Consider the following 13,073-nt stretch of genomic DNA (forward strand, 5'->3'; position numbering starts at 1 on the left):
CCAGTAAAGCCCTGGATATATCCCTGTGGTGTTAGTAAAGAAAAGATAAATACTCTATACAAAGTTGATACACTGAAAACTGCAGTTTCTTGTTCCTAAATGTAAAATAGTGTTCTTGGGAAAAATAAATTCTCTTTTTAGGTATCATTTCGGCTGTAGTGATTTTTTAACAGCCTTAAAATAAGTCACCAGTGTAACCAGGCAGTGGGGAAAGTAAATCAAATGATGGGCTACAGTACATAGTTAGAGGTATAACCAGTAGGAAGAGGCAAATTGTGATCCTGCTGTATAGAGCTCTAGTGAAAACACATCTGGAATACTGTGTCCAGTTCTGTAGGCCTCACTTTACAAAAAAAAAAAATGATGATTATAAAATAGAATGGGTCCAAAGACGGCTACAAAAATAGTGGAGAGTGTCAGCCATAAAACATACCAGGAAAGACTTAAGGATCTAAATCTATAAATGCTGGAAGAAGGAAGGGAAAGGGTGGACACTCGATAACACTTGTCAATGATAGAATTTAAGAAATTCCAGGTTTTTTGTTTGTTTGTAATGTTTTAATTGAAACCTGTCCCCTTATGAGTAGAGCTCAGTTAAAATTCTTATTTTCTATTATAATCTTAATATGTTTTACTATATAATATATAATTTTATAGTCTCTATGTGTTATAGTCTCTTTTATGTTTTAAAACTTTTTGGTGGTTAGGTGGTACTTCAGTACAAAGAGATGAGCTGAAATACCAGACATGGTCATGGTCAAGAGTATACAGTCCATTTTTTCAATCTCAAATACCTTCTTCGGCTGTGTATTATTCAGCTTTTTAAAAAAAAGTCAGCGCTGGCTACTGGATCTGTTGTTTCAAATGTCTTTTTATGAATAGGTTACCATTAGTTCCCTTTATTGTCATTGAAGGTCTTTGTATATTAATTTCCACCTCCTTACACATGATGCTATTCTATCTGTTATATACAGTTAATTCCATTTGGCAACTAACTTCCACTTACAAAAATGTTGTTTAGATTTTTCTTTATCAAAGAAAGCGCCTATTATAGATAGTCTTAACCTTGGTGTTACAGACGAGTCATAAATTGAAAGTAAAGATGAAACAGCAGAAGTTGTGAAATTTAAAGGTCAGGAAAATCATTTACTTGCTGTATGGTAGAGTAAGACATATATGATCTACACATACACTTGACTCAGCTTCTTTTATGTAGTTTTGTTTCTTATGTGTTTGTACTTGTTCCTTACATCAAAAACATTATATCTAGTTACATTTGGTAGCATAAATTTGCAAAGCTGTCAAAATCCGTGAACGCTATATATTAGGGTTAGTGAACTGCTTTCTAGTGGTAACAATAATGGCTAGAAGCTATTTAGTAGCTAATCAGAGGAATCAGTCGATTAAACTCCATGCCCCCTCATATGGTTTCAGCCTGAAGTTCCATTTTTATGGTCAAGAATCTAAAATCAACTACACATCTACTCCTAATGCTCTCCTCTAGGAGAATGCAAAGATACCGGCACTGCTGTCTCCTACAGCTTAGGAGCGAATATTTCGCCCAATGGAACAGACCAAAAACTTTATAATGGATAACTGGTTGGTGCTCACTTAGTAACTATAGAATGCATACAGTTCAGTTCAAGATGAAAAACAGATGCGGGCACTCACCAGGTTCCGTGATCTCTTCTTTATTTCATAGCGTGCATATTAAAAACTTGTGGACATCCTGGGCCACATAGTAGACGTCAAGCACTCACAAAGCAAAGTGGTTAAAGCTGTGCACTTCCACTGGTTCAGTCGAAGTGCGCATGCACGCAAAACAGCTGTAACCACTCTGCTTTGTAAGTGCTTGCCATCTACTATGTGGCCCAGGATGTCCGCAAGTTTTTAATATGCACGCTATGAAATAAAGAAGAGATCACGGAATCTGGTGAGTGCCCTCATTTGTTTTTCTTCTTGAACCGTACTCCTAATACTCTGTTACTAGTCACATGACTCTTGAATTCTACAACAGACTAGTCCATAATATGGTGCTCATACGAGTGGACAAATTATTGCTCCAGCACAATATAAACATAGAGTGAAAACAGGTGGGTGTGTACTCGAGCGCTGTCTGTGTGAACTAGCTGCTCACTAAGGACAGATGAGATCACCTGAATATCCCAATAGTAGTACAAACAAAAAACTAAGTAGTTGTACCTGTTTCACGCATATGATATATAGAATGTGTAGTAGACTGTTGAAAAGGTGACGTCACATTACCCAGCAAAAGACTCTTACATTGCAAGTGTTGCATGCGCTACTGGCCGGAGCGCATCCCTTGTGAAGAGGATATCTCAATTGGAGCAAACAGACTGCAACTCTCTTCAACAATCACTTCACCACCACCTGGAGTGAGGGTTGCTTGCTTCTTTTCACACTATCCCTGAGGGGATACAGGCAGTGGATTACCTGACAAACCTCAACCTGGATAGAACGTGTATCTGGAGGTTAGTACTGGTGATACAGCTTTAGTGTAGGGCTTTTTCAACAGTCTATTTCACATTCTATATATCATATGCGCTGAACGGGTACAACTTCTTTGTTTTTTGTTTCTACAATATAATCATACACTTAGTATCATAGACTTTAATAGTATTCATCAAGATATTGTGGTGGTGCCTGTCATTTTCCCATGTTAAGGATGTCATATTTTGTATATTTAGTAAAGCACTTACAACTTTATTATCAAGCATGAGTGCGATGTGCAGCCATTTCTGTGTTCTCCAGGCTTGTGCATATTATGTATTCTGTCCCCATTCTTTTTGGTTTTGCACTCCTCCTAGTAAGAGACCAATTAGCAGGATATGATGTGCATGGTAAGTACCTCCTCTTTCCAAGTCAAGCTACTGTGGAGCACATAGAGTGGATTTTTAAATCTGTTCACGTTAGGTGTTGGCTGACGGCCGTTGCCTCTGCTTGCCGTGCCTGCAGGGTGGTGCAGCTCTGGCCCTGGGGACTTGGTTCTGTGACACTGGGGTCACTGGACCGCTGAGCTGCTCCCCCCCTGTTGGCACTGGCTTTGCAGTGGTGGTGGTCCCGGCGAATGCTGCACCATGGCTAAAGTAGGGACTCATGTATATCAGAAGACCCACACATGGTACATGAGGCAATATGGTTTGATAAAATTATATAATAACTTCTGATTTTGGTTTTTAATGTAGTTGAACAAGCTTTAGTATCAACCATGGGTGCAATGTGCAGCCGATTCTGTGTTCGTCAAGCTTGTCCGTTACAATATGGAGCTGACTTTCTAAACACATAGAGATGTTTCCATTTCTTAACCCCTAGGCGGCCCTGGACGTACCCGTACGTCCAGGGCCGCCTCCACACATTCAGAGGGTGCCGCTCGTAGCCCGGGACTGCGGCTATTAGCGGGCACGGTCCGATCGCCGTGCCCGCTAATACAGTAATCGGATGCAGCTGTCAAAGTGGACAGCTGCATCCGATTACTTACTGCAGCACTTCCTCCCGAAGGAGCGATCCACACATCTTACCCCGATCGGGGTCAGCGCTGTAATAGCGCTGATCCCGGCTTGGCACTCGATTGATTCCGGCTGCAGCAGCCAGAAGCAATCGATGTGCCTAACTCATCGATCTATGCTGCATATGTATGCATCATAGATATCAATGAGAGATCAGTGCACTTATACTAGAAGTCCCCCAGGGGGGCTTCTAGTATAAGTGTAAAAGTAAAAATAAAAGTGTTATTATTAATAAAAAGCCCCCTCCCCTAATAAAAGTCAGAATCACCCCCCTTTTCCCATGTTATAAATAAAAATAAACAAATAAATAAATAAACATGTTTGGTATCGCCGCATGCGTAATCGCCCATACTATTAATTTATCACATTCCCGATCTCGCACGGTAAATAGCGTAAGCGCCCAAAAAAATCCCAAAGTGCAAAATTGCGCATTTTTGGTCTCATCAAATGCAGAAAAATTGTAATAAAAAGCGATCACAAAGTTGCATATGCGCAATCAAGGTACAGCTAGAAAGAACACTTCATGGTACAAAAAATGTCACCTGACACAGACCCATAGACAAAAGGAAAAAAGCGCTATAAGCCTGGGAATGGAGCGATTTTTAGGAACATATATTTGTTAACAATGGTTTGAATTTTTTACAGGCCATCAGATACAATGAAAGTTATACATGTTACATATCGTTGTAATCGTAACAACTTGAGGAACATGCATAACAAGTCAGTTTCACCCCAGGGCGAATGGCGTAAAAAAAATACCCCCCAAATAAACAAAATGCTTTTTTTTTTTTCAATTTCACCACACTTTGAATTTTTTTCTGGTTTCGCGGTGTGCTGTATGAAAAAATTCAGCTTGACATTGCAAAGTACAATTAGTGGCACAAAAAAAAATAAGGGCTCATGTGGGTTACTAGGTGAAAAAATGCAAGTGCCATGGCCTTTTAAGCACAAGGAGGAAAAAACGAAAACGCAAAAATTTAAATTGGCCGGGTCCTCTAAGGGTTAAAGCTTACTTAAGTAAATACTAGAGCTACGCAAGAAGCTGTTCTCATACTGTACCTTAGCCAATGAAGTACTGACACGGGTCTTAGAAGAAGAATACAGATACAGGATATATAAACTGGCTGCCATCTTTTGAATAAAGGAGATCCACCTTAACCATCAATGTGTCAGGGTGTTTGATTCTCAGTGTGCAATATGAACTTATAACTGTTAATTCAGAACAGACAGTCAATATAACAGCACTCTTGATATGCCTCCTTTACACCCAGACAAAACAGCACTGTTTTCTTTGTCATTTTGTCCTAAATTATTAATGGAATATGAAAGAAAGACTAATTAAAAAAATAAATAAATTCCCTCCACCATTTGCCAAAACATGTAGCCTACTTCTAAATTCAGAGCAGCTCTTTGGCTTTTAAACTAAAGGCTATGGTGGACATTTTAGGCAAATTATAGTGTTTGCCAAATTGCCTTCCTAATCTATTTGTTATTATTCATGCATTTTACTTTTAAAACACAGTACGTTGAAAAAGGTTTTCATTACTGTACTGTAGCATACAAAGATGAAGAAATTAGGAGCTAACCATTGTTAATTACATTACTGAAGCACATTTCTTTGCCGTGGAAAGTATAACAAGGGAAATGCATGTCCATTTGTCAAAGATGTTTTTGAAAGCTGAGTTAATTTAAACAAAGGATTTGCAAGTGCTCTACCAGTTCTAGTCCTTTGTGTTCAACTTTTGTCCATTTATCTTTTGTGACTTTTTATGTAGGAGCCATCATTTAAACCACTTTTCTATTTTCTTCTCTTTCAATTTTAAATGGAGCAGAAACTTTATAGCCTTTTACTGAAAAATAATTATATAATGGAATATAGCACAATCAAACTTTACTTGCAAGATTCTTTGGCACGTTATAATTATATTCATATTGAAAAGACAAAACATTAATAGCATAAGATGTGTTTAATATGTTGCGTCTAAGTCATTATAGTCATCATAGCCATTATTCATTAAAATGTCAATCTTTACAAAGAATATATTACTATCCATACACATAAAAGGTAGATTTTTAAAAAGGCGTTATTCAGGACGATGGAAAAAAAATATTTTTTTTTACAAAAACAGTACCATCCAATCCCCAGGTTGTGTGTGATATTCAAATCAGCATGATTGTATTTTCAGCAATCATATAATATTAGTTTTTTAATGTAGAGTCGGCAGTAGGCTAAATGAAATATCATCCATAGAATCTTCCAATCAAAACAGATGATTGTTGGAGTTGGAGAAGACAGACCCATAGAGATAAAATAATTGCTTTGTTTTTTTAAGGTGAGAAGGGGTTGTCCACTGAACTTTTATAGTGTAAGTAAACTCTGTTGTCAGTCAATAGTAGTGAGACCGGCCTACCTTTTATTGTACATAATGGCTTTACGTAAGAAAAGATGTCAGTGGAGAGAAGGATCAGGAAAGTTCAATTACGTAAATCTTATAAAACGTTCTTTTAAAAAAAAAACTTCTTTCAGATAAGTTTGGTAGCAACTTTCTGCTCTTTCGCCTTTTAAACACATCTACAATTTTTCAAGCCAAGCAAAACTTCACGTGCATAGCAGGATTTGGAGAGGTACTGTAGCTATGTGTATAACCAGATTTAGAGATTTGACAACACAGTAGCTGCTTATATAGACCAGTGTCTATATAACTTTGCCTATTCTTCATCATCACTTATAGCCTCTTCAAGTTTCCAGCAGAGTATCTATAAGATAACCCCCAAATTCTTCCTTATGGTAAATGTGTTTATTCCTTTTAAATTAATTGTTGGCCTATCTTTATGTCTCCAATGTTGGGCTAGGTTCACATGCCAATTTGAAAATTTGATGCACAAATGGCTAAGAAAAATCTCAAAATAAGATGCCAGCTTATCCATGTACACAGAGTCACAGGCCCTATAAATTGGAACCTTATTTTAATTATAAAATTATAGTTTGAGCTTAGTCTTACCCTACAGATGTGGGGGATGGTAGGCTGTAGTATATAGTGATGCTGTCAGACTCTGCCAAGTAAAATAGTTTTTGGGGTCCCAACTTGTAGAAGAAGCAAGAGTTAAGAACCAGTAGGGGCATGCTGGCAAATATTGTAGTACTCAGTGTTGCATTATGATGCTGGGAGTAGGGGTTAATGACAAAGGATGTTGGTGGTAGGGGAAAGAGTAAAACAATGACTGGGTGTAGTAACTGAGGGTCTTTCTAGTGCACAAGTAGGCCCTATGAGTAGAATAATATTGGGAAAAAAAAGTTTGGTGACTAGATTAAATGTTGCACTGTATTCTCCTTGTAAAAACCTGTCTTAAATGTTGGAAGTAAAGAGGAGCAAATCTTTTGAATATTTGGTTAAAATCTATTTTAACCTGTCCTTGTTCCCGATGTCCTCATTTGTCTTCAACTGCCACCAGCCTGCTCAGGCAATCACTGACTGAGGGACAGTGCCACAGCTAGTGAATGCAGCTAGTGTAGTATATAGTGGTGCTGTCAGACTCTGCCAAGTAAAATAGTTTTTAGGGTCCCAACTTGTAGAAGAAGCAACAGTTAAAGGACAAGTGCCATGAAAAAGTTTTTCCCAGTAATTGAAGCACATTACAAAGTTATATAACTCTGTAATATGCTTCAATCACCTATCTGCCTCCCTTCCCTGTCTTTTCCCCCCTCCACCCCCACCAGGAAGTGCCCTAACTCACACTGACCTGATTACTGTTGTCACCGTCACCAGGCAGCTCCTTCTTGTGAGTATGAGTCATCAGCAGGAGGGCTGCTCTAGGTCTTGTTGCACCAGTCTCCCCCTCCCCAGTCCAAGTGATGGCTTGCAGTTGTTCAGCCAATGGGAGCTAAGCAAGCTGAGTCACCTGACAAGGTAGGGGAGGGGGAGGCTAGTGTAACAGGAGAAGGAGCTGAGAGAAGAGCTTGGGGACGGTGATGGCAGTCATTAGATCTGTGTGAGTTAGGACACTTCCTGGTGGGGTTGGGGGTGGGGAAAGACAGGGAAGGGAGGCAGATAGGTGATTGAAGCATATTACAGAGTTATATACCTTTGTAATGTGCTTCAATTACTAAGAAAAAGTTTTTCATGGCACTTGTCCTTTAAGAACCAGTAGGGGCATGCTGGCAAATATTGTAGTACTCAGTGTTGCATTATGGTGCTGGGAAGAGGGGTTAATGACAAAGGATGTTGGTGGTAGGGGAAAGAGTATACCAATGACTTGTTGTAGTACTTGAGGTTTTTTCTAGTGCATAAGTAGGCCCAATGAGTAGAATAATATTGGAAAAAAAGTTGGTGACTAGATTAAATGTTGCACTGTGATCTCCTTGTAAAAACTTAAATGTTGGAACTAAAGAGAAGCAAATCTTTCGAAAATTTGGTTGGCGATGTTCATGAAAGTTGAAAACTGAACTTAACAAATCTTTTTTAACCTGTCCTTGTTCCCGATGTCCTCTTGTTTGTCTTCAACTGCCACCAGCCTGCTCAGGCAATCACTGACTGAGGGACAGTGCCCGCAGCTAGTGAATGCCTGAGTGGGCTGTCACACTTGTGTCTGAAGAGTGACAGCCTACTTAGCAAATCAATGACTGACTGAAAAGGGACAGCGACACAAGATCAACAACTGGCTCAGCGAATCACTGGCTGGGGTGCTCTCTCTCGGTCATTGATTGCCTAAGTGAGCTGGAGGTGGCTGAAAACACGCAAGATGACACCTGGGAAGCATGGACTGCTGAGCTCCTTTGTGTGCAATGGTTTTCTATGCCCGCTATTCAGTAAATAGCAGCCTCAGAAAACTGACATGTCCATTTTTTTGCACCGCCGCTAGGGATCCCGGTCAGAGTGTATACTATGTGTATACACTCCGTCCGGAATTCCATAGATGGAAGCACTACATAAGTTCCGTAGTAATCACGGCTGTTGTTTAAAATCGGCATCAAAGGCAGTGATTACTACGGAACTTACGTAGTGTGAACATAGCCTTAAACTGGACAGTCATTTAAAGAGTCAGTATTCTTTTTTGAAAGGAAGAACTATGCTAGTCATTATGCTACCTAGAGTAATGGATAGTCAGATTTTTATGGTAGAGCAGCCATGAGAATAAACACAGGCACAGGAAATTGGTATTCCAACTGGTGCAACCATATGAGTTAGTGTACATATACTGTAGACGAGGCAATTTGTGTCAGAAAATATTCTCTCACAACAGCACAGTCGCTTTGCTGCTACCCAATTGGAACCACTGGTGTATGTTGAGGTCCTATCCCTGGTGAAAGGACCACTCAGGAACAATGTGCCTTTGTTGTTAAAAATAACAGTAATGGTCTCCATTCTGTGCAATTGAACTTTTGGAGACACAGCAGAAAAGGATATCTGATCAGTGTTGGTGGTGACAGATACATAGACCAAAATCTCCCCAGACACCCCAGAGAATGATCAATATTCTTAAAGATGATAAAATTGTTTAAGCTTTATGTACCACAACCAGCTATATATATTGTTTGCACATATGAATCCAGTATATCTGTATTTAGGTGGAATGCAAATCAAGCATAATATAATCGTATTGTAAAACCTATATAAATAAATGTATAACTTACCTATCTGAACTTCTTGGATTGTCAGTTTGTTTTCCAAGGGCTGGAGTAACTTTGGTGGCTTATCGGTCAGTGGAGCTGAAACGACATAGTATAATCATAAAACTTGCTGTCTTCTACATCATAAGAAAGATAGAGATCTACTGTAGATGTTAAAGGGGTAGGGCGGCGGTAAAGAATTATTGAAAGAATAACACACATTACAAAGTTATACAACTTTGTAATGTATGTTATGTCTGTGAATGGCCCCCTTCCCCGTGTCTCACCACCCCCACCCGTGTACCCGGAAGTGTGGTGCGCTATACATACATGTCACGTGCAGACTCGTCTCCGATCTTTAGTCTGTGATGTCGTCTTCGGACGGCCGGGCCGAATCCCTCCGAGCGTCCTGTGTGCCGGCCGCCCTCTTCAGCATCAACGGCTGCTCAGCCGCTATTGGCTGAGCATAATTGTGCTCAGCCAATAGCGGCTGAGCAGCTGATGACGCTGAAGAGGGCGGCCGGCACTCAGGACGCTCAGAGGGATTCAGCCCGGCCGTCCGAAGACGACATCACAGACTGAGGATCGGAGACGAGTCTGCACGTGACATGTATGTATAGCGCACCACACGTCCGGGTACACGGGTGGGGGGACACGGGGAAGGGGGCCATTCACAGACATAACATACATTACAAAGTTGTATTACTTTGTAATGTGTGTTATTCTGTCAATAATTCTTTACCGCCGCCCTACCCCTTTAAAATTTGTTAAACTTTACTAGCATTTTTAGCATTTTACTAAAAGGCAACAACAAATCTATAGCATATTAGTATATATATATATATATATATATATATATATATTGTATTGGGTAAACACATATTATAAAATATTATAATTTAAGAACTAATAAAATAAATTATTACAGCGCTAATCCCCAAAGAAGATTCATTACAAATGTTACCAACATGGTATGGTAATGTGTAAGTCACCTTTTCTGTGCTAAATCTGCTATCATTGTGAGAACAGCACTCATGAAATAAAGGAACATAATTTTAAAATAAAGTTTGAACTTACAGGAATGTTTCCACACTATTAATCCATTTTTTATGTTGTTGTTATAAAATAAAGATCACTTACATTTTATAGAGTTATTTATATAACATTTCAAATACAACAAACAATGATACAATAAAAAAGTAAAATGATTTCCTGTTGTAAAACAGCGAGAATATTTTCCATAGTAAAAACGCTGTTTAAGCAAGTTCATGGTTCGGAGAATCGGAGAGATTGATATTTTAGACAATGGTGTTTTTATCATATCTATTTACAAAATAGTATCAGATGTAAAGTAGGGTTAAAATACCAGCCAATTCTGCCCATTATTCTAATATGAGATAGGGGTTTACTTAAATAAATTAAAAAAAGAACAAAAAGAAAAATCAAGAGTGTGATACAGGGCTTAAAATATGGAGAAACTGGGGAAATGTAGAATTATTTTTTGCTTCTTTCCTTTGTACAACAATGCAATGGATTAAATATTGACATTTACTCCACTAACAATTCTTCACTGTATCCCAACACCACGTATGTGTCCTTCATGTCCGATGTCTGACCTAGTTTTTTTTTCTATTGTCTATCTCTTATTAGGGGGAAAATCTATCTACTCTATCTATCTATCTATCTATCTATCTATCGTATATATATATATATATATATATATATATATCAGCGATAAAAATGTTGTTGATTCATTTACTCTTTAGAAAAATGCTTGGTATTTTCTTATTTGCAGAAGTCATTAAAGTGACATTTCTGTAAGCAAATTATTCTTAGGGGTTTGCCTGTCTTTGGAAAAACCTAAACAAATCTGCCACATTTGAAAGCCAGGTCACTCTGCAGGCATCATGTTATTGAGCAGGATATGCCAAGCAGTATAATAAATAGTTTATGATAAAAAAAAATTCCAGGATCCCATTCCATTTATTCATGTAAATTTTTGCTCATTCTAAGCTAAATAGTCAAGTGGAAAGTCCTATTCAGTGATTGACAGATTCCCCTTTATGCATAGTTATATAAGGATAAGTGTCAGTCACTGAATAGAGTCACTCACTTGACTTACTAGAGCACGTTGAGCAGATATGTACATAAATAAATGGTAAGTTATATTAAAATAAAAAAAAAATTGTAATCATTGGCTTGAAAATATAGGAAGATGAGCAATCCCAAACTTCTGCTTGTTGAAAATATAGGAAGATGAGCAATCCCAAACTTCTGCTTCTTTGAAAAAATAGGCAGATGAGCAGTGCCAAACTTCTGCTTTCTTGACCTTCATTGAAAAGTGGTCTGTATTATTAAGCAACCTACTGCTCCTCTGAAATCAATACATCCAGATATAAAAAGAACAAACCCTTAGTGGCAAACAAAACAACAGATGGCACTTGCCAGTATTACTAATAATCAAAGAATACCACTGCCTGGATCACTTCTTACAGTAAATAATGATAAAACATTGTATATAATGTTAATCATATTGTCATTCTCTGCAAGAAGATGCAATGTTCTTGCACCTAAGTTAACCCACTCAATTTTTGGGCCCTATTGTCTCTGTAATGGCTGCTAAACCTATACTTATGACTGCAAGCCAGTCCACAATTTCACATGCCATACTGTACAACATATTTAGCTTGTCAATGTGCTAAAGTGCTAAAACATGCCCTTTAATAAACTATAATGTACACGTTTCAACTCCATACAAAGTCAAATTATTTTTAAATTCCATAAAAAAAAATCTGTTTTTGGAGGGGAAAAAAAACACAAATACCATGTAGTAGGACGACACAATAATATGTTTTGTTCTGGTAGGTTTAACAAATGGGTTATTGCCCTCACATGCATATGACCTCTAAATATGTCATTCTAAATATACCTCTGTGATAGTAATTGATATTGTCAGCTAATGCAGTCAAGCACTTTGAAAAAAGGCTAAAATAAGACACATTGTTTTTCTAGTGCTGGTTCTTCCTTCTTTGTAATCTAAAGCTATCTCTGTGGGTTGCCAACGAGTGCAAGAACATTAGAAGATGACTAAGAAATACAATGTAATCCTAATAACCAAGCCACATGTCGCCATCCGCATTCGGAGATACACTGTTCAATAGAAGCATTTGACTTAATTGTTAAGAAGTTTACTGAAGTTGAACGTGCACCTGCACTAGTACTAAATGTGTATAGCATTTTACTAGAATTCATCATGTTATATTATCATATGGTTAACAGTTACATAGTCAGACAATAATTTTACATTTTTTATTGATTATTTACAGATGTTACATTTTACTGTGGCATAGACATAGTGCTTCCATTTATTTATGCGCATGACACAACAAAATTACCACTAGTATCTCGATATGACTCACTGTGTCTATTTTGTTTATTACTACACACAAAAATTAGCAAAACAATAAAAGTTTTAAATTTCAGCTTTCAAGAATGCTTATCTCTTTATGTGAATGCATCTTTTGGTATTTCTAGCATAGTACCGCAAGGATTTCATTGTACAATTCAGGCAAATAACTGTAATTTTGTTTTAGGGTGCCTTGAGATATATTGCATCACACTTCGAGTTCTGCAGCGAAATCTGCTGCAATGCTTTGTCCTGTCATTTTCAATGTGACTTCACATTCTCACAGCAGATTTTTCATTCAACTGCGAGAATGTAACCCCTTCCCAATTAACCCATCAGCTGCCAGGCTAATACGTTACCTGATCATGCTCCCGCTTTCTTCTCTGTCTCCCAACTTCCTGACATCCCACTCAGCCAATCAGTGGTTGCCGTGGGACAGCTTACTAGTGGAGCGGCACACCAGGAAGCCAGGAGCTTGAGAAGCAAACAGGTAACAAATTAGCCTAGCAGAGGCAGGTTAAGTGGGAAGGGG

The 13,073-nt window shown here is 38.2% G+C and overlaps 1 protein-coding gene across 1 annotated transcript in view; it reads right to left on the reverse strand.

The window, feature by feature from the left end:
* Nucleotides 1-13,073, reverse strand: part of IL1RAPL1 (interleukin 1 receptor accessory protein like 1) — a 1,010,765-nt gene that overhangs the window by 216,143 nt on the left and 781,549 nt on the right. The window contains exon 6 of the mRNA XM_069945578.1: nucleotides 9,160-9,234. Within this exon, the coding sequence (XP_069801679.1) occupies nucleotides 9,160-9,234 (75 nt within the window). The remainder of the gene's footprint in view (nucleotides 1-9,159; nucleotides 9,235-13,073) is intronic.

The sequence above is a fragment of the Dendropsophus ebraccatus genome, chromosome 11, assembly GCF_027789765.1.
Source record: "Dendropsophus ebraccatus isolate aDenEbr1 chromosome 11, aDenEbr1.pat, whole genome shotgun sequence".
Classification (NCBI taxonomy): Eukaryota; Metazoa; Chordata; class Amphibia; order Anura; family Hylidae; genus Dendropsophus; species Dendropsophus ebraccatus.